Raw genomic sequence first — 22193 nt, forward strand, 5'->3', positions numbered from 1 at the left:
GTCAAATTTCCTGGTTCTGGTTAGAACTCTGGCTGCAGCATTCTGTACTAGCTGGAGTTTACTCATGCACCTACTAGAGCATCCAGACAATAATGCATTGCAGTAATCTAACCTTGATGTAATAAATGCATGGACCAACTTTTCTGCATCATGCATTGAAATGATATTTCTTATTTTCGCAATATTTCTAAGGTGAAAGAATGCTATTCTAGTGACATTATCTACGTGCGAACTGAATGAGAGACCTGCATCAATAATGACACCTAGATCCTTCACTTCAATACTCGGTGAGATAGAAAGGCTATCCAGGGTTATTGTGTAGTCAGCCAGTTTATGCCTGGCTGCTTGAGGCCCAAGTACAAGCGCTTCTGTCTTGTCAGGGTTTAACAGGAGAAAGTTGGTGAGCATCCACTGTCTAATGTCCTTCAGACAATTTTGTTCAGCTGCTGCCTCTGATCTGGCAATGCTGACAGATATAGTTGTGTGTCGTCAGCGTAGCAATGAAAGCTAATACCATGTTTGCGGATGACGTCGCCTAAAGGTAACATGTATAGAGAAAAAAGTAACGGACCTAGGACAGAACCTTGTGGAACACCAAACTCTACTTTACTATGTGAAGACGAAACACCATTGATGTCCACAAACTGATATCGGTTGGTCAAATATGATCTGAACCATTCAAGGGCTGTTCCCTTAATCCCGATAACATTCTCTAACCTGGCAAGGAGAATAGCGTGATCAATAGTGTCAAACGCTGCACTCAGATCAAGCAGGACAAGCAGCGAGATGAGTCCCTGATCAGAGGCCAACAGCAGGTCATTAACCACTTTAACCAGCGCTGTCTCAGTGCTATGATGAGGTCTAAATCCTGATTGATATACTTCATGGATGTTGTTAGTCTAGGTATGCGCTCAGCTGTTGGGCTACAACTTTTTCTAAGATTTTTGATATGAACGGAAGGTTGGATATCGGTCTATAATTTGAAAGCTGACTGCGATCAAGATCGGGCTTTTTAATCAGGGGTCTAATGACTGCTACCTTGAACGAACTTGGTACGTGGTACAATTTTGAAGATAGATTTTATAACATTGGGTGCTATTTGCTTAAGGAACCTTGTTGGAATCGGATCCAATGCGCAAGTAGATTGATTTGATGACGAGATTAATTTGATTAATTCATGCTCTTTAATAGGGTTGAATCGTTCTAATCGGTGGTCGTCTATTAGAAGATTATTTTCCATGGAAATTTCGGCGGAGCTATTTCTTGTGCTTTTAATCTTCTCTCTATTTGCGACAATTTTAGTATTAAAGAAATTCATAAAATCGTCGCTACTATGATGATATTGAGTGGTTGCATCCATTTCTGTCTTATTCCTGGTTAGATTGGCTATAGTTTTAAACAGGAATCCGGGATTATTTTTGTTTTTGTCTATTAACGAGGACAGATACGTTGATCGAGCTGCGCTAAGAGCCTTCTTATAGTTAAGTAGGCTCTCCTTCCAAGCTATTCGGAATATGTTTAATTTACTTTGACGGCATTTGCATTCTAATTTCCGTGCGGTGTTCTTAAGCGAGCGCGTGTGATCATTGTACCAAGGAATTAAGTTTTTATCTCTTACTATCTTCCTTTTGAGGGGAGCGACTATATCTAACGTACTACGCAGTGTTAATTCTATACATTTGGTCGCTTGGTCAAGTTCAGCGGGGTTTGACGGTGAGTTTATCAGCGTTGATAAATCTGGTAAGGTATTAATAAACCTCTGTGCCGTACTTGATGTAATTGTCCGTTTGTCTCTATAACGAGGGGGATTGAGTTTGTTGTATCTGAGACATATTTTAAAAGCGATGAGGAAATGATCTGAGATCATTTCAGATTGCGGAAGAGTAACTATATCTTCTATATTTAAACCAAAGGTCAACACAAGATCGAGCGTGTGACCACCTTTGTGAGTAGGTCCTGTTACATGTTGGTTAACTCCAACTAAGTCTAATAAAGACAGGAATGCGGTTCTTAGTGAGTCTTCTAATTTATCACAGTGGATGTTAAAGTCGCCGACAATTAGGGCTTTATCCACAGATACAACTAAGTTGGAGACAAAATCTGTAAATTCACTAAGAAACTCAGAATAAGGTCCAGGGGGTCTATAAATAATAATCAATGGAACGAATTTAGGATTTTTATTTTGTGAGACTACATGAGTTATATTGGTATGTAGAATCTCAAAAGAGTTAAATCCTTGTCCGGGCTTATGAGTAATACCGAGGTTATCCTTATAAATTACTGCAACGCCACCTCCTCTTCCAGTTAAGCGAGGTTGGTGTACGTAGCTGTATCCAGGAGGACTAGACTCGTTCAATGCTACAAATTCGTTTTGTTTTAACCAAGTTTCAGTCAGGCACAGTACATCGAACCCCTGATCTGTAATCATTTCATTGACAATGAGCGTTTTAGGTGTGAGAGATCTAACATTTAATAATCCTATTCTTATGTCGGTGCTGGTGGTAGGTTCAGAAGGAGTGATAGTAACGGGTAGTAAGTTCCTGAAACAGACACCCCGCTCAGCCCGTGGAACAGACACAGTGTCAGCATATTTATGAGTTTTATTATTAACGTTTCTTGTAGAATCTCTTGTTTTAATAGAGCGAGGTACAGACACAGTGTCAATATTGTACACGCTGGGTGGCGACTCTACGCAAATGGCAGACACTCGGTTTAGCCGGTCTGTCTGCTGCCTGGTCTCGGCTCTGGCGAGTCAGTTTTGTTTTTTGGTTCTAAGACTATGAGCCAATTTTTTAGACAACTGAGTGGCACCCGCCCAGTTGGGGTGGATGCAGTCTTGCCCAGCAATAAAATGTCTTTTAGGGGTTTTATTAAACAGACAAACCTATTGCTACACGAGCCAGTTGCATTCATTCATTCACACCTAACTATGGTATTAGCTAACTATGGTATTAGCTAACTAGATACCAGGTGTCTGTTGCATAACAGCAGCTCTCGTTGAGTGACATGGTTTCTGGTGACTTGAGTTCGGGTTTCTCTGTTTCTGCTGAGGTTCTTCACCTTCGATGGTTTGTGTGTACCACGCCCCATGGTAGGTGATAGGCTACAAAGTCTTACGATGTGTGACGTGTCAAACTTAACTCTAGCTGTGGACTTCTGAGCAGCTGATGCACAAGTAATGATGAGGATGACATGCGTCTGAGTCTTTTAGGATCCTTTGGGGTCCTGAGTGCACTGTTTTATTGATTTCACGTAATGTCTGTAGGTGAGATTGTCTCACTGAGAATCTTCACAGACATATATCTGTAGGAAAGTTCTCCTTGTGGTCAGATGAGAGGAGGGAAGCAATCCTTCCAGCCAGCATACTGCCATAGTCTGCATCCTCTGGCCCACCCATAGTTCTCAGGGCTCTGTGGATGGTTATTCCCTGTGATCTTTGAATTACGAGTGTTTTTTTTTTTTTTTTTCTTTGTTTGATTTGAGGTGCAGATGGGTCTCTATGGGTGTGACTCCTGACAGTCATTAATTGACCAAACAGATAGTTCTCTGGTTGAGAGAGGTAAATAAATCAAGGAATACGATAAAGGAAGGTCTGGTTTTAGATGATAGTTCTCTTAATGCAGAATCAGACCCTGTGGGCATTTGGTGCAGCAGCATCCAATCTGGGTGTGTTCCCCACATTATGTTGTAAAAGGAAGTGATTGTGCACTTGATCGAATAGGTTTCATGGGACACTGGGTCTCTTGTTTGCAGTGATCTCCTCAAGATCATCAGGTCAGTGATTGCCTAGCGGTTAAGGAATCAGACTCATAATCGAAGGGTTGTGGGTTCGAATTCTGAGTGGTCATGGTGCCAATGAGGTCCCCTTAACCAATGTACCATTCTCACACACAGCTTCCCAGGCAACATTATATGGCTGCCAACTGCTCACTAAGGTCACGGGTTAAATTCAGAGGAGTCGTTGTGTTTTGTTGTGTGCACCATGTGTGCTGTGCTGCAGTGAATCACAATGACAATCACTTCACTTTCATTTCACATTCATCTGGCATACAAATTGTTTTTCACATACATGACCACTGTGTGGTCAATTCACAGCATACTCCTGTGAATTGACCAGATATTACAAGTAGATATTCTTGTTGATTTGACACACACACAGTGCATCACTTTGTCCAGATTTAGTTTGTTTATGTTAGCCTTATTCCAAAAGGATTAAATAAAATTTCCCCCCTCAGAATTTTTCACACAACATCCCATAATGCTAAAAAAAACTGAGACAATCACTCTGGCACAGGGTAAATCTGGACTCAGCAGACCACATGACCTCCTTCCATTGCTCCAGAATCCTATTTTTATGCTCTAAGGCAAATTTTCCCTGTTTTCCCTGATCTGTTTAGTCCCAATCCCTTGCGTTCCTTTCACACTGAGCAATATTTATCAAAAGTGTTGATAAAAGGGTGAAATCACATTAGATGAACACAGGACAATCATTCAGCATGCTCTAAAACATGAGTAATAATTACTTTTCCTTTGCATGTGTACTATTAATATAAAAAAGAATGTTTGTAGAAGTTCTGGGTCAATCTGCTTCCATACATGTGATTTTTCAGTTCTTTATAGCACCATTCTATTCCTCTCCACCTCAATGAATTAAGTTCATTCATTCAGTCTTTACATTACATTATTTTGCAGACACTTTTATCCAAAGCGACTTACAAGAGGAAGACACCAGCTATTCTCGTTCGATTTCTATAGATTTTGAGTTTACAAAACTAAGAGCCCTGATAAGGCCTAACTTGTCAGCAAAGAGCATGCTCGGAGAAGTGCTAGACGAAGAAAAAATTGTAATATATATATATGTATTGTTTTGTGCAATGTGTATGCATGTGCGTGTGTAAGTGTTATTTGTCTGAAATACTTTTTGAATAAGAGGGTTTTCACCTGCTTCTTAAAAGTGGTGGTAGTCTCGGCTAGTCGAATGGAGGAGGGCAGGTTGTTCCACCAGCCAGGGACAACAACGGAGAACAGAGTTGATTGGAATCGGAGACCCCGTGAAGAAGGAATTTTTAGTCTCCTTTCGTTTACTGATCTGAGAGAGCGTGCAGGAGTGTAGCTAGGTAGTATTGTATTGATATAGGAGGGTGCAGTTCCATTTACAACCCTGTAGGCGAGCATAAAGGATTTGAACTCAATGCGAGCAGCTACCGGGACCCAGTGGAGAGAGGTAAGAAGAGGTGTAACTTGGGTGTATTTTGGCTGATTGAAGATAAGACGGCTGCCATATTTTGGATCATCTGGAGTGGTTTTATGGTAACTGCAGAGGCTCCAGCCAGGAGAGAGTTACTGGACAAGGAGCTGAGTAGCCTGTTGTGAGAGAAAAGGCCTAATCTTGCAAATGTTGTAGAGAGTGAACCTGCAGGATCTGGAGATTGCAGCAACGTGATGGTTCAAACTCAGTTTGTCATCGATCCAAACTCCAAGGCTTTTTGCAGACGCCGTGGGTGTTAACAGTAGCAAGCCAATTTGAATTGAGAGGTTTTGCTGAGGGGAGTTGTTGCCCGGAAAGATCAAAATCTCGGTTTTGGATAGGTTGAGTCTGTCTGAGAGACAGGCCGAAATTGTTGTTGCTATAGTAGCATCTTCTGGTGGGAATGACAGATAGAGCTGGGTGTCATCAGCATAAGAGTGATAAGAGAAGCCATGTGATTGGATGATGTGACCAAGTGAGTGAGTGTATATTGAGAATAGCAGGGGGCCAAGGACAGAGCCTTGTGGGAACCCCTGTGATTACCCTAGAGAGGACAGATGTCTCACCTCCCCATGATACAGTATTCAGGATGGCACTTACTGACTAAGCAATATTTGCCAGCACATCCTTGGAAAGGCATTTCAAATCGGTCAGTGTGTACAATATAGCTTTAGGCTGATATCAATTTGATAATTGGGCCCTACAAATGCAAACTGAAGACTAAAGAATGCTTTCCAGTTTTCTGATTCCTTGAGATTAAATTTAATAGGTTTATATTAACAGAGCATAATTTAAACACTGCAGGAACATGTTATGTGCAATTTAGGCCTCATCCACATGACAGTTTCTCTAAATTTCTACAAGAAGTTAATATAGTGTTTGGGTTATTCTTTGCATGTCTGTGTAGATGGGCTTAAAGACTCCCCGAACAAACTACTGCTGCCCAGCCTGCTTGTTGCGAACACATTCTATAATTAGCAAGATTGATGATCTGAGATTAAGGATTTTGTTACAAAGGTGAACAGTTTTTTTCTCAGAAACCTGGACATCCCCAACTCTACTATTGAGCTTGTTGGGACATACTGTTTAACATGCAGATCACACTGGACAAAGGAGGAGGTGTGCATTCATGTAAGCAACTCTTAGTGCACCACAGTTACCATTACAGAACAGTATTATGCTAAAGTACAGACCTTTCCATCTTACAAGGGAGTTCACCACAGTGTCTCACTGCTGTTTGCACCCTCCACCCCAAAGCCATTGCCCAAGACAGCACTTGCTAAATTGCACAAAGCGATAAACAAAAATCTTATCCAGAAGCTGTGTTCATTATCACCGACCTCAGGTCTGTACTGCCTAAATTCTACCAGTTTGTAGACTTCCCAAACAGAGGAAATAACACACTGGATCATATTTACAGCAACATTGCAAATGGATACAGAGTGTACCCCTCCCCCACCTTGAACACTGTGACCATTTCTCTGCTGCAGACCCAATCATACAAGCCCCTCATTAAGACACCAATGAGGGGCTTGGTCTGAATGTGCTATCACAAGTCTGCAGGATTGTGCCAATACCTACAGTAGGTAGAGACATTTTCACTCTTTGTTATATTGCAGCCACTTGCTAAAATCATTTAAGTACATTTTTCCTCATTAAACACAGCACCCCGTATTGACAGAAAAACACAGAATTGGTTGCAGATTTATGAAAAAAAGAATAACTGAAATATTACATGGTCCTCTTTGCTGTGACCCTTATATATTTAACTCAGGTGCTGTCCATTTCTTCTTATCCTTGAGATGGTTCTACACCTTAATTTGAGTCCAGTTGTGTTTGATTATACTGATTGGACTCGATTAGGAAAGCCACACACCTGTCTATATGAGACCTTACAGCTCACAATGCATGTCAGAGCAAATTAGAATCATGATGAACTGCCTGAAGAGCTCAGAGAATTGTGCTAAGGCACAGCTCTGCCCAAGGTTACTTGTTGAGTGAGGTAAAGAAGAACCCAAAGATCACTGTGGCTGAGCTCCAGAGAAGCAGTGAGGAGTTAAAGTTGTAGAAAGTAAACCATCACTGGGTTTTATGATGGAAGCCTCTCCTCAGAGCAAGACACATGAAAGTAGGGCTGCAACAACTCATCGATTAAATCTATAAAAATAGATTACTAAAATAGTCTGCAACAAAATTTATAATTGATTTGTTGTGTTGCACGACGAGACATTTGATTAAAAAAAAAAAAAAAAAAAAAAACATTAGTTCAGCACGGGAGGCAGCGAAACACTCTCGGTCTCTCTCCGCACTGATGCCTGCAGAGTTCGAAAGGGCAAAAAAGGGCGAAGCAAACAAAAAAATAAAAAATGAACGGAAGTTGGGCCATAATTCGCCTGCGTTTTTATGAAAAAGTGCCACTTCCATTGCCTGACACCGCCAGTGGAAGCAGGCAGCAAGCAGTGGCCTGAGCATGTGTGACTCCTGGTCCCCGTGGTCTATTTTAGCAGACATCTGGTCTGACCCACCCACTTCTCTTCCCACAACAAAAACCCACCAGACCACAGAATCCCGAACCGCCACGGTGCCACTGAGCAAAGTACCATACTTACACACAGCTCCTTTTTGTTTTTTGCTGTGCTTCACCAAGGGTGACTAAATGTGGCAGAGGACACATTTCGTTGTATCACCGTGTGCTGCAGTATTTCACAATGACAATCACTTCACTTCTTACCTCTGCATCGCTGCCACATTAACACCATCTATGCGGCTGTTTTCTGCAGCAGGCAACATAGCCTCAAAGAGCTAGCCTGAGCCAGGAGCATGTGAGAGAGACTAAGTGTGTGGGTGTGTGTGGCAGTGTGAGAGTTTTTGAGTGTGTTTGTTAACATGCTCTGAAGTAAGGCTTGCCCTAAGCCTTGCAACAGAGAACAAACGCTCTGAGGGCGTTGAGGTGGCTGGAATACTCAGAAATGTCTTTGCCAGCTTTGGATATCTTGATGCTCTTGGAAGTCGCTTTGGATAAAAGTGTCTGCTAAATAAAGTAAAGTAAAAGTAAAGCTGCATTTGCTCTCCACCATGGCAGTGGATCCTCTTTTTTGGAGAGAGGATGTTCACCGAAATATTGCAAAACCTCCCTCTCCACCTCTTGATTTTGCTTCTCATCCTCATCATCACTGCTATTGGAGTCTGATTATTCGAAACATTGAGAAATTATCCCTTGGCTTGAGTAGCTGGGCGCTCTATGTTGGTGGTGGATTCATTTCCGTTTTCACTGGACTGTCTTTCTTGCCTTTTGCCAGGTAGTGCCATTGTTTGAATTGTGCTTTGGACCTTAAATGATTCTTCAAGAACTTAAGTTTCTGAACCGGCGGTCCAAGGCAGCAGCAATTAGGGCAGTGTTAGGGTCCTCAGGTTTAAATACAAACAGGTCTTCCCACCTGTCAGTGATCTGTTCAGCTGCAGGACCCTGAAATGCTGAACTCTTGAGGGTCTGTACCAGCTGTGGAAGCACAGACAGGGTCACATATTGTTCCCCACTCAGGAACATTGTAGCCCCTTCGAAAGGTTCAAGGATCTGAGTCAGCTCTTCAGTCATGATTCACTGCTCCAGCTTTAGATCCAGGTAGTGATGCTTTCCTCGTGGGTTGACTGCAGGATCGGAAAGAGCTGCAGTCACTGGCCATCTCTGTTCAAGGAGCCTGGATAGCATTTGAAGTGTACTGTTCCACCTGAGTGCTGTTGCACTCCCATTTGCTGCTTATTTTCTTTAAGTTTTGTGCAGGCCAGTTCACTCTTTTTAAAGTGCTCCACCAGGCACCTCGCAGAGGCCACACAACTTGAGATGGTTTTGTTATTTTTCAGTGTATTTTGCACAACTAAATTCAGTGTGCCCTGCACATCTAACAGAGGCCCATCCGTGTCACTCTTTCAGAATTCTGGCAGCTGCCACTACATTTGCCCCATTGTCATGGACATTTGCCTTCACCTTTTCAAAAGGAATTAGAAATTTGGTAGCAGCCTCCTCCAGCCAATCTGAAATGCTTGTGGCTGTATGTCTCTCCTCCAGGGGCATTGTAGTAAGGGAGAGGGACTTCATTTCCCAATCATCTCCCAAAAAATGACATGTGACCCCCCCCAGATAAGCCTCTGTGGCCACACTCGTCCAAATGTCTGTTGTTAGTGCAACACAGTCTGTCTCCTTAAGAACACTCTTTAATTTCTCTGCTACTTCTGAGTACTTTTGCTCCATCATATTTGTGAAATGTGTTCTTGAAGAAATGGCATATTTGCGATTGAAAGCTTTAATCATATTCATAAATCCTATGTCCTCAACCATGGACAGTGGGTGAATGTCTGTTATGAGCATATTTAAAATGCTCTTGGTAAAAACTGCAGCTTCTTCCACAGTGCATGAGGGTCCTGTCTGGACGAAGCTGTCCATGCGCTGCTGTGATGTACTATGGGGAAGAAAAAACAACATTGATTTGTGCAACAAATGCTATAAACTCACCCAAAAGTAATTCAAATTTAATTTGTCACATACATAGTCATACACGGTATGATATACAGTTAATAGAAACAAGAGTGTCTCTTCTGTACTTAATGCGCTCAATGGTGGTGGATTTGTCGGTGAAGGGTTGTTGAAAATACAACAATTTGTTTAAAAAACAAAAACGGCAGTCAACCTCACTGGCGCCATCTTGGGTAAATCTGCTAATGAATGTAGATTTGTCCATCTGTTGCATTTATTATTACTACCTTATGTATAGGGAAGGCGTGTTTTGAGTTGTAACTTATCAGTGTGTGTGTGCGTGTGTGTGTGTGTGTGTGTGTGTGTGGTGCGGCGCGCGTGGGAGAATTTGTATTTGCTCTCATGCTACTTATCATGCCTCATCACTATCGACTCATAACACAGGCTACAATAATTAGACATTATGTACGTTCTAAGAAGCGCTAATGTTCATATCATTTAGCAATCATAAAAATACGATACCTTGTAGAAGCTCCGAGTACGCTTGGAGAACTGTAGTTCACGTGAGGATGTTTTCGGTTCAGGTGCTGTAGCATTGACGACGTACTTTTATGGTAGGACAGGTCCGTTTTACAGTGTATACACTGCACTACATTGTCCACCTTATGCAGCGTAAAATGGTCCCACACTTTAGACATTTTTTGCCTTTTACACACACACACCGGTATCTTCATTTTCTGCCATCTTTGAAATGTGCTTCAGGTAAAACAAGTGAACCTGGCTGGTGTGGAGCTCCACAGTAGACGGAAACACGTATACGACTTTGGTGAATTAAACGAAGCTCGAGGCAGAGAATTTGCCTTGAACATTTTTTGTAATCGAATTATATGAATAATCGTTTCAGCCCTACATTACATGTCCATTATGATGCTACTGATCCATTTGAAAATCCCTGAAGCTTTAGTTGTGTAAGAATGGACATCACGGGAGCCTGCTTTTGCCTTGCATAACAGATGTCTGCAAGGGGAGGTGTGACATTCCTGTGTCGACGGTTGTGGGTGAAGATTCGGCACCCCTGTTTTACATGCCTTTTGTCCTTGATGGTTGTGGGTAAAGATTCGGCACCTCTGTTTTACATGCCTTTTGTCTGACGGCAACGTGTGAAGTATCAGCCGTCAGGACCGCCCACCCTCTTTGTCTTCCCCAAATGGGAGGCACCGGGGGCGTGACATCAGAAACAACAGGTTCTGATTGGTCAGTGACTACTTCCTGTAGGCCAGTGACAACTTCCTGTAGGCCAAGGGTATAAAGGTCTGCTCACATGTGGAAAAAGGGACCTCTGAGCTTTCTTGCTCAGGGGGTTTTCCATCGGAAGCCGGAAGGCTTCTGAGCCTTTCTCTCCCCCTCTCTTTCTCTTCTCCCTCTTTCTTCTCATTTTTATTTTCTCTGTAACCTTGGTACCTTTTTACATTCAATATTCACATGTAACTACAATAATTATTTACCGGTGTCAATAAATTAGAAACTGTTCATTTTTAACCTCTACTGTGCCATGCCTCTTTCTGCCAGGTAACATCAAATTGGAGTGGTTGAATACAGTGCTTTGTGTGGAGGGAGAAAGAGTTTTTTCTACACACTCTATTCTCTTCTCCCACACCACATCGTCTTTTTTTTACAGTTGTTATGTTGGTGGTGGCTGTGGTGACCCTCTGGTTTGTTTCATGCTAAATCATCGTTTAGCAGTTTCCAGGAACCAGGATTTATCTGCTGGTCTCCTCACTGGAGTCAGCCAGTAGTCTGTGCGCTTGATTCAGTGTCTCAGAGAGAACCAACAGAAGCAGCGGCAGATGGTGGCATTGTATGACTGATATTGAAATATGTGGTTATAGTGGTATATTTGTGCTACAGCAGCCCAGTACCCTAACTAGGACAGCCTTACTAGGGTGAATTTAACACCTGTGTCTGTGTTTAACAGGGTGACTGTGTGATAAACTTTGTAATTGACATTGTGTCTGGGTCTTTAACAGAAGGCCAGAGAAAACAGATCTGTTTTCAGTTTTGATTTAAACACTGAGACTGTGTCTGAGTCCAAGACACTGACTGGCAAGCCGTTCCACAACTGTGGAGCTCTATATGAGAAGGATCTGCCCCCAGCTGTGACCTTCTGTACTTTGGGTAATAAATGCATGGACAAACTTTTCTACATCGTGCATTGAGATGATGTTTCTTATTTCTGCAATATTTCTCAGGTGAAAGAATGCTAGTGACATTATCTACATGTGAATCGAATGAGAGACCTGCATCAATGATGACACCTAGATCCTTTACTTCAGTACTTGGTGAGATAGAAAGGCTATCCAGAGTTATGATATAGTCAGCCAGCTTCTGTCTGGCTGTTTGAGACCCAATTATGAGAGCTTCCGTCTTATCAGGGTTTAACAGAAAGTCGGTGAGCATCCACTGTCTAATGTCCTTCAGACAATTCTCTATTCTGCTGCCTCTCATCTGGCATTGCTGATAGATACAACTGTGTGTTGTTAGCACAGCAATGAAAGCTAATACTGTGTTTGTGGAGGACGTCACCTAAAGGTAACATGTATAAGGAAAATAGTAACAGACCTAGGACAGAATCTTGTGGAACATCAAACTCTACTTTACTATGTAAAGACGAATCACAATTGATGTCCACAAACTGATACAGATCATCAGATATGATCTGAACCATACAAGAACTCGACATGCCCTGGACTAAAACCTTCTCCTTCTCTTTATATGCCCTTTCAATGATATCATACGCTCACAATTACACCTGCAGAAAACTCCCTAGAGGTTGAAGGCCAACCAAAGCTTAGGAGGTAAAGGAAGAAAAGAGAAGGCAAGCAAGGCCTATTAAAATATGTGGAGGGGTAGTATGCTGAACTATAGTAATAGTAAGATCTGTTTACTGGCCAGGCCTCAATCCTTAATTGTAAGAACTATTTACTGGCTAGGTCTCAGCAGCCAGGCAATGAATTATGATGACAGATGTGCAATAACATTCACTGAACTTGCATATTTAACTAACACTCTGTGTGTGTGTGAAGGAACACAGATAAATAAGATGTTTGTTGGAGACTTATATAACATTGTAAGCATTATGCATTTATATTTTGAACATTTATTTATAAACCGAAGTCATAGAAATGTAATATGAATTGATATGCCTAAGCACAGACACACACACACACGCACACAGAGGAGACAGCGTCTCTCCCTGAGCTGGAACTTCCCTGAGAGAATTCCACACAAATTTTGGGAGTGAACGTGAATCATTTAAACAAGCCCCTGACACATTGTAACAAACTGCAGCTGCAGAGAACTTAGATAACACAGACAATTAAACACATTATTGAGACAGGGCACATACACACAAACAAGACCTCAGTGTTTTGGGTCTTCTGGGTGTTTTTAGGACATGACCGAAGATCAATGTTTAAGAATGAAAGCCCCGTTGTGCGGGGGGTCTGTTGTATTATTTTTTTGCATATTGCAATAAAGAGAACTGTATACGTGGTTTACTGTTACTGGAGTCTTCAGCAAAATCCTCCACCACACAACTCTGTGAATCATCTTGAATGGCCCAGCCAGAGCCTTGACTTAAGCCCAATTTAATCTCTGGAGAGACCTTAAAATGGCTGTCCACCAATATTTACATCCAACCAGCCGGAACTGGAGAGGATCTGCAAGGAGGAATGGCAGAGGATCCCTAAATTCAGGTGTGGAAAAACTTGCTGCATGTTTCCCAAAAAGACTCATGGCTGTATTAGATCAAATGGGAGCTTCTAACAAATACTGGGGGTCTGAATACTTAGGAAGATTTCAGTGTTTCTTTGTTAATAAATCCGCAAAAATGTGAACAATTCTCTGTTTTTCTGTCAATATGGGGTACGGTGTGTACATTGAGGGAACAAAACATATGGCTGCAATATAACAAGGAGTGGAAAATGTAATACTTTACATACCCACTGTATGTGAAAATGCTCTTCATTGAGTGGGAGTAGCTTAGTGTTCATTAGGGAGAAAAGAGTCTGCTGAGCTGGATGGACAGTTGTTGCTTTTGTAGTCTGTGATTGATCAAGCATCTTGATAAGGGCATCTGATAAATGCTGTAAATGTAATTCAGACCTTTAGCTTGTAGGAGTGCATTGCTTCTCTGATGCCTCTTCAGGTTAGCACTGGCATAATGAAACATTTAAAAGACTATGGAAAAGTGTCTACAAACATTTTTTTATTTTAATAGAACAAATGCCAAGGAAAAAGTAATAATTAATCATTCACATTTTAGAGTATGCTGAATGATTGTCCTGTCTGTGTCTAATGTGGTTGTCACCACACACGTTGTAACGTCGGCAAGCTGATGAGATAAGTAAGCGCAGAGACGGGACATTTCGGGAAACAATGACTTATTAATAACTGAAACAAAACCAGGCTGAATGATACCATGAAACATTAAGGGGAGAACTTGAACTAGCCCGCAGGTGTGTGGGGATTGCCAGAACTCAAAACACAAACACAAAGTTACCAGGTCCACAACGATAGATCTCCCTCAGATCTACATGCTGCTTCCAAAACCTCTGCATGTCTAACTGACATTTCATCTTGGATGGCAGCCCATCACCTCAAACTCAATTCCAACAAAACTGAACTAATATTCATTCCAGCAGATTCTTCACCACACCAGGATCTTGCTACTTACCTGGACAACTCACAGCTCCCTCCTTCTACAACAGTCTGCAACCTTGGAGTAACAATAGACAACCAACTCTCCTTCCCGACTCACATCAGCAATCTTTCCCGCACATGTAGATTCCTTCTCTAAAATATCAGATGAATCAGCCCCAACACAGGCCACCCCGATACTAGTTCAGTCCTTAGAAATCTCACGAATGTAAGTCCTTTCTAGCTGGTCTACCTTTATGTACCATCTGACTCTACAACTAATACAAAATGCAGCAGCACGACTGATCTTCAACCTTCCCACTACCCCACTGCTACGTTCCCTCCACTGGCTCCCAGTAGCTGCACGCATCAGATTCAAAACACTGATGCTGAACTACAAAGCCAAACATGGAGTAGCACCATCCTACCTCACAGCCCTTATTACACCTCGCACTGCACCTCATATACTCCAAGCCTTCAGTACTGCTTGCCTGATCCCTCCATCTCTGAAAGTAAAAGGACGACACTTATCTAGACTCTTCTCTATCTTGGCCCCAAGGTAGTGGAATGAACTTCCCCTTGAGATCAGAACAGCTCAGTCACTGAGCACTTTCAAACAGCAGCTCAAGACCTTCCTCTTTAGAGAATATTTAGATTAACTTGTAACCTTCTTATTGTCTGAGTTATGTACAGAAACTACAACAGGGTGAATAAAAAGATTGTATTCATAGTTGGGGGTCCTAATCACTTAATTGATGGTAACATGGTAGCACGTTTGTAAGTGGCTCTGGATAAGCGTGTCTGCCAAATGCCTTTAATTTTAAATGTAATGTTAACACACAAGCCAGCGCCAAGGGTCTTATCGCACAGCGCTGCATTCCATTCTGCATGAAACTTCTCTGTAAAACAGTCTCTATATTCCAGCTGTAGTTTGATGTAGTCCAGTTTATTTTACAGGGAACGGACAGTGGATAATAGGACTGACATGAGAGTAGCCGACTAGGATCAGCTTTTAGCCTAGCATGGATCCCTGCCTGTTTCCATCACTTCTGGTTTCACTCCACAGTTTCTCGTACATAATCCTGTATGTCAGTGGGAAGAGCACCAGTGTCCATATAACTTAATACATTAGAAGTTAATTGCCCCAGCGAATGCACGAATCAAGGCTAAAGGCAGTCCAATGCAATATTAGTGTGTAAGACACTAATTTATTTAGTTATTTTTGATAGGCAGTGTGTATTGTAAACTAGTATCGTGTGGTGTCAGGAAAGGGCTTCCATTGTGGTTTAAATTGTAATAGCAATAGAAGTAATGCACCAATGTCCTGCCCACTTAAATCAAACTTTTAGAAGTTGAGAAATAAAATAATTACCCAAAAACTGGATAGAGACTAGATTTACTACAGTTTATTTATTAAAAAAAAAAAAAAAAAAAAAAAAAAAAAAAACACACACACACACACACACACACACACACACACACACACACACACACACACACACACACACACACACACACACATATATATAAAACACAGGTCTGCAGCTGTGTGGGTCCTTAAATTCAAATTCTTAGTCACATTCATAGTCATACATGGTATGATATGCAGTGAAATGCTTTAGCAACTGCTACTGACCCCAGTATTGCAAATATACAACGAACCAATATGCAAATATTGCAAACATAAAAACATAAGTGTAATATTTGGTTAACATAAAATGTGTACCAGGTAGGGTGGTGGTGTGCAAATGAGTGAAGTCAAAGTATAAAGTGAAAAGTGAAAGTGCTGGAGTTTATTAGAGTTCTATGAAGTGTCGTGATCGTTGACCGCTCGAATAGCCTTCGGGAAGAAGCTCCTCTTCATTCTCTGTGTTGGAGCGGAAGAGTTTCCCTGATCGCAGCAGAGAGAAGAGTCCATTGTTGGGGTGGGTGAGGTCCTTCACTATCTTCCTGGCCCTGGTCCAGCATGCTTGCTGTAGGTTGATTGAAGGTCAGGGAGCTTGGTACAGATGATTAGTTGAGCTGATTGAACCACCCTCTGTAGGGCTCGCCTGTCCTGCATGGTGCTGTTCCCGAACCACGTTGAGATGTTTCCCATCAGGATGCTCTCTATGGTGCAGGAGTAGAAGTTCCTAAGGACCTTGGAAGGCAGTCTAAAGTCTCTCAGTTGTCTGAGGTGGTAGAGACGCTGCCGGGCCTTTTTCACCATGGTGTTGATATGACAGGACCATGACTGGTCCTGCGTGATGTGAACACCGAGGTATCAGAAGCGGTCCACTCTCTCCATTGGGCTCCTGTTGACAGTGGTCCGGTAGTTACTCTCCTTAGGTACTGGTCATCATTGCAGTCTGTCACTTGTGGGGCTCAACTCCTGGGTCTGTAATGAACTTTAATCGGAGTCAGAAGTTCGGTGTCTTGATGCAAGTGTGCAGATGACACTTTGAGACACACAAAGTTCACAAGCAACATCTGACTGCCTTCCACAGACCATTAAGTGATGTGTGTTCATGGCTGTTTGAATGATGAACTTGGAAAGACAATATTAGCTTTTTATACCCACAGAATGTTGAAATTGATGACACATTGAGGAAGATTGAGGAAGTATTGAGACGATATGATAAGGCACACCAGTACACAATGAGACTATTACATGGAAAACACAAAATGAGGTGTATCACCCCAATACAATTGATCCCTATCCCAAGAATGTCTGAAGAGAAACAAACATTGTATGTATAACATCCACTAAGACTCACGATATCTTCAACATCTCACTGAGCACTGCCGTATTTCCTACGTGTCTGAAGGCCAAGGCCACAACCACCGTGCCTGTGCCCAAGAAGTCTTCAGTGTCTTGTCTCAATGACTAGTCCCGTTGCACTTTCACCATCATGATTAAGTACTTCGAAAGGTTGGTCATTAAACATATGAAGACCCTGCTGCCCTCCACACTGGACCGACTAAAACACACCTATCACTCAAACCGCTCCACCACCAAATCGCCATCACCCTGCATCTGACCTTCACCCACCTGGACAATAAGGACACATGAGAATGCTGTTCAGAGTTCAACACAATCATTCCTCATAACCTGGTCAAGAAGCGGAGCCTTCTGGGCCTGAAAAGCTCCCTCTGCAACTGGATCTTGGACTTCTTGACAGAGACCTCAGTCTGTCAAGATCAGGAACAGCACAGAACAACCTGAATCCCAGGGCCAATGGAAGAAACTGGTCCTTCCATACATGGCTAGTGTGTCTGAAAGACTAAAAAGGATTTTTGGGAACCACCACATACCGGTCCATATAAAACCTGCAAACACTCTGAGACAGAGAGTAGTCCATCCCAAAGACCAGACAACAAAACAGAAGAGCAATGTAGTGTATGCGGTCCAGTGCGGTGAAGAGTGCTCCGAGCTGTACATTGGGGAAACCAAACAGCTGCTACACAGGAGGATGGCCCAGCACAGAATGAGCAACACCTCTGGGCCAGAATCAGCAGATTACCTTCACCTTAAGGACAAAGGATAAGAATGTTCAAATATTGGACAGAAGATGAGTGGTTTGAGAGAGGAGTGAGGGAAGATTTACATGTGCAAATCAACAAACCCTCATGGCCTCAGACACAACCTCTCCCCAACCTTTTCTGCCCTTTCTTCAATCCCCGGAAAAATCAGGCCAAATTCACACATTCACCAGGTTGGCCACATTTAACGACCCGGTTAATGGGGGTAGGAGGAGCCAATGCTGTTCATCAGTGATGCACAGCTCAAACCACATCAAGTTCGCCAGCAAGAACAATGAGTCAGTGTACAGAGAGGAGGCATCCCAGAAGCAAAATCAAGACACCTGAACAGTCAGGCACTCACCCCTCTGGACTTTGTTGTCTACATGTTTTTGTTATATGTTATTCTTTCACTGTCTGTGTCCCCCGTTTGCACTTTATGTAGCCCATTTAGCCATGTTTGTCTCTAACGTGCACTTTGTCAGTATGTAACTGTAATCGTTCAAATGTAGCACCAAGTTCTGTAGAAATGTTATTTTGTTTCAATATGTACTAACATGTATATAGCTGAAATGACAAAGCTCAACTTCAACTTCATATGCCTATTTTATTGTGAGTAGTGTATAATCTGATTATAAATATAAAAGTTTCTGCCCTGAGGGATTGCCACCATATCATGGTGAGGGGGACACCAAAGTTAATAATATTAAATAAAGCAAAGTGATTGTCCTCTGCATTTAACCAAATCACCCTGAGTGAGAAGTGGGCAGCCATGACAGCAAAGAGCAGTGTGTGGGGATGGTACTTTACTCAGTGGCACCTTGGCGGATTGGGATTCGAACAGGCAACCTTTTGATTACGGGGCCGCTTCAACAGCTACGCCACACCACTGACCCATACAGTTATCCAGACACAACCCCACCCATTTCCCACCTCCATTGCCACCATGTGCCCCATTCACATTTCTTCCTGCCACTTAATTTTACACACACAGGTCTAGAAACAGCATATGGTTTGCATATGATACAACTGTGATCAATCTAATCTCCAACAACGAGACCACTTACATGGAAGAGGTGGGAACCTGGAGTGCTTGAGCCATGATAATCTCATCCTGCACTCTAAAGACATCACAGGAAATAATACAGGACTCTGCTCACGCACAAGTCCTGGTTCTACCCAACCGCCATGCTGAATCCCCAGCACTCACTAATTAATATGAGGGAATCACCGGACTTCTGCACGAGCACAAGCACACACCACATACAGTATACTGTGCATGCTGTGACTTGTACACTCACACACAAACACCCACTTTGTCCTTAATACATAATGCTTCGGTAAAAATTGAGTACTTTATTCTAACTTTCCTACCCCATTATATGTGTCTTTGGAGTTGTGCAATAATCACAACTCTTTACTTTTTTTTTTTTTTTTTTTTTTTTGCGTTTACATGCACATTAAATTGTAAATATTCTAAACTGTATCTTGTATTAAATTTTTACTTATATTCTATTTATCTTTGTTAAAAACACTAGTTTAAATATGCATCTGCTGGTTTTCTCCAAATGCTCTCGATGAACTTGTATATTGACTATAAATAACAGGTTTTTCATGTGGACAGGGACTAAAAGCAATCACCGTGAAGCAATCATGGCAAGTAGTATTTTTAAGTTCAAGTGTATTCATTGTTTCTCAATTTATTACTGTTAAATACAATTATATTAGTATGAACGCTGGTTAGAATGGACTTTTTTTTAAACTAGGACCCCAAAAGATGGGTGTCCATGGTAGCTACATACCACTAAGAACCGGCCCTTTACATGTCTTTCACTATTCATTCACAATACAGAGCTCAATGAAATAAAATTTATTTGTCCACATAAAATGGTGGCAATTAAAAAAAGAAATGTTTTAAAAAAGGTTTCTGAACTGCTTGTGGATTTTAAAAGTTAGTAATATTCTATATTTGCACAGTTAAATTAGAACATTAAACATTTTACAAAAAAAAAACACCACCACCACAATTTTAAAGATTAGTAGGATATTTTGTATAAAACTGAATACAACATATTATACCAATAAAAATCTGTAGACACAGAAATAGCTAGAAAATTTCAAAAGACATTCCTTTATCTGTCTGCTTTCTTGGGACAGGAGAGAAGCAACATGGATCCTGATAGAGAAAGAAAAGTGTAAGACCAAAAATGAATATACAGTGAAGTATGAAGTATTTAAAAAAATAATAATAAAAAAAAAATTTAAATAAAATAATTGTATCTGGAATATGTGTTTGGTTCCACCCATTGAGAACAATTACATACACTTTAGTAAGTACACAAAGGTGAAAGACATTGTGATAATTTGGGTTTTTAGTTGTTTTTAAAGGCTAGAAACTGAGGCTGACTACACTGAGATTAGAGTCTCTCTAATGGCATTCATTTGACCACATTTCATATAATGTAGACTAAATCATTCAGGATTATAACTGTTATGCAAATGTACAGGCTAAATAACACTGGTCACATATGGTTTCACAATATATGTACAGTACAGGCCAAAAGTTTGGATCAAAACCCACGTGTTCATTCATAGTTATATACTTAACCTTTTCAGTTATTTCACCTTTTGTTTTATATTCTAGTTTCTTCAAAATAGACACCCTTTACTCTGATTACGGCTTTGCACACTCTTGGCATTCTCTTGATGAGCTTCAAGGAGGTAGTCACCTGAAATGGTTTTCACTTCACAGGTGTGCCTTATCAGGGTTATTTAGTTGAATGTATTGCTTTATCAAAGAGGTTGGGACAATCAGTTGTGTTGTGCAGAGGTCAGGTTACTATATAGCAGACAGCCCTATTGGACAACTGTTAATTTATATTATGGCAAGAACCAATCAGCTAACTAAAGAAAAATGAGTGGCCATCATTACTTTAAGAAAGGAATGTCAGTCAGTGTGGAAAATTGCAAAAACTTTACTTGTGTCCCCAAGTGGACTTGCAAAAACCATCAAGCACTACAACTAGGGCTGCAACTAACAATTATTTTAATAATCGATTAATATGTCTGTTATTTTTTTATTAATCGTTGAATCGGATAATATAAAAAAGAAAAAGAATTCATTTCCAACCCTTTATTCAAAAACAGAACCAAAATCTTTAGAAAGTGCACAAACATGTTGCTCCTTGAGCTGTTATAATAATAATAAAATAAAAATGGACTAACACAAAAAAATACACATGTATGCTTTACATCTGCCAAATATAGACTTTTTTTTTTTTTTTTTTTTTATAAATAAAGTGCCACCTGAGCTGCCAGAACGATAAATAATTAAAAAAAAAAAAATAAACAATACAAATCAGAAAATTTAACAGGATTTGTTTGAATGTCAGAACTTGTTCTCTACACTACACTGCAGATGCACACACTCGCAGACGCACACACTCACAAACTCTCACACTGACACACACTGCAAAAAATGCTTTTCTAACTTAGTAGTTTTGTACTGATTTCAGTCCAAATCTCAAAAAAAAAATCTTAAATCAAGATACATTTACGAGACACATGAAATAGCATAAGAAATGATGTCTTGTTTTCTGATAAAAAATCTCAAAATTAAGTGATTGTTTAAAACAAGCAAAATTATCTGCCAATGGGGTAAGAAAACTAATCTTAATGAGATTTAATCTCAAACAGAAGTTTTAAGAAATCACTTAATTTTCTCATGCCGTTTTTCTTGTCTAGTAATCTTAATTTAAGATTTTTTAGATATTAGGACTGGAAACGAGACAATATTACTAAGTAAGAAAAGCTTTTTTTGCAGTTTAGCTATACATGACAATCGATTGAAAAATGAATGGTCCAAAAAAGGCTAGTGAATAAAAACATGTCTTTAGTCTTTTAATGCAAAGTAACTTATAGCACCCCTGCTTTACTACTGTTATTAACGAGCTAACGCTAACTTGTCATGCTTGTCAAGCTGGATGACGGGTTAACATTTACATTTACAGCATTTATCAGACGCCCTTATCCAGAGCGATAATCAGTACTTACAGGGACAGTCCCCCTGGAGCAACTTAGGGTTAAGTGTCTTGCTCAGGGACACAATTGGCGAGTAGTCCACGCGGAGACGCAGAGAACAGTCCGAACGCTGTTTCATGCCCCCTCCACACCTGTAGGTGGCGCTGTAAGTCCCCATCTAGTTCTCCTCCGCGGCGAGTTAAACTCCCGCACCAGGGACATTACGTTCCTCACTTCACAGCGGAACTAAAGTAG

General features: G+C 41.1%; 1 protein-coding gene across 8 annotated transcripts in view; it reads right to left on the reverse strand.

Annotated features, from left to right (window-relative positions):
- Positions 1-19332: 19332 nt before the first annotated feature.
- Positions 19333-22193, reverse strand: part of pcnt (pericentrin) — a 48231-nt gene continuing 45370 nt past the window's right edge. For all 8 annotated transcript variants that reach the window (XM_028954286.1, XM_028954284.1, XM_028954282.1 and 5 more), the window contains one exon: positions 19333-20094. In XM_028954286.1, the coding sequence (XP_028810119.1) occupies positions 20051-20094 (44 nt within the window). In that variant the 3' untranslated portion in view covers positions 19333-20050. The remainder of the gene's footprint in view (positions 20095-22193) is intronic.

The sequence above is a fragment of the Denticeps clupeoides genome, chromosome 15 (genome assembly GCF_900700375.1).
Source record: "Denticeps clupeoides chromosome 15, fDenClu1.1, whole genome shotgun sequence".
NCBI classification, from domain to species: domain Eukaryota; kingdom Metazoa; phylum Chordata; class Actinopteri; order Clupeiformes; family Denticipitidae; genus Denticeps; species Denticeps clupeoides.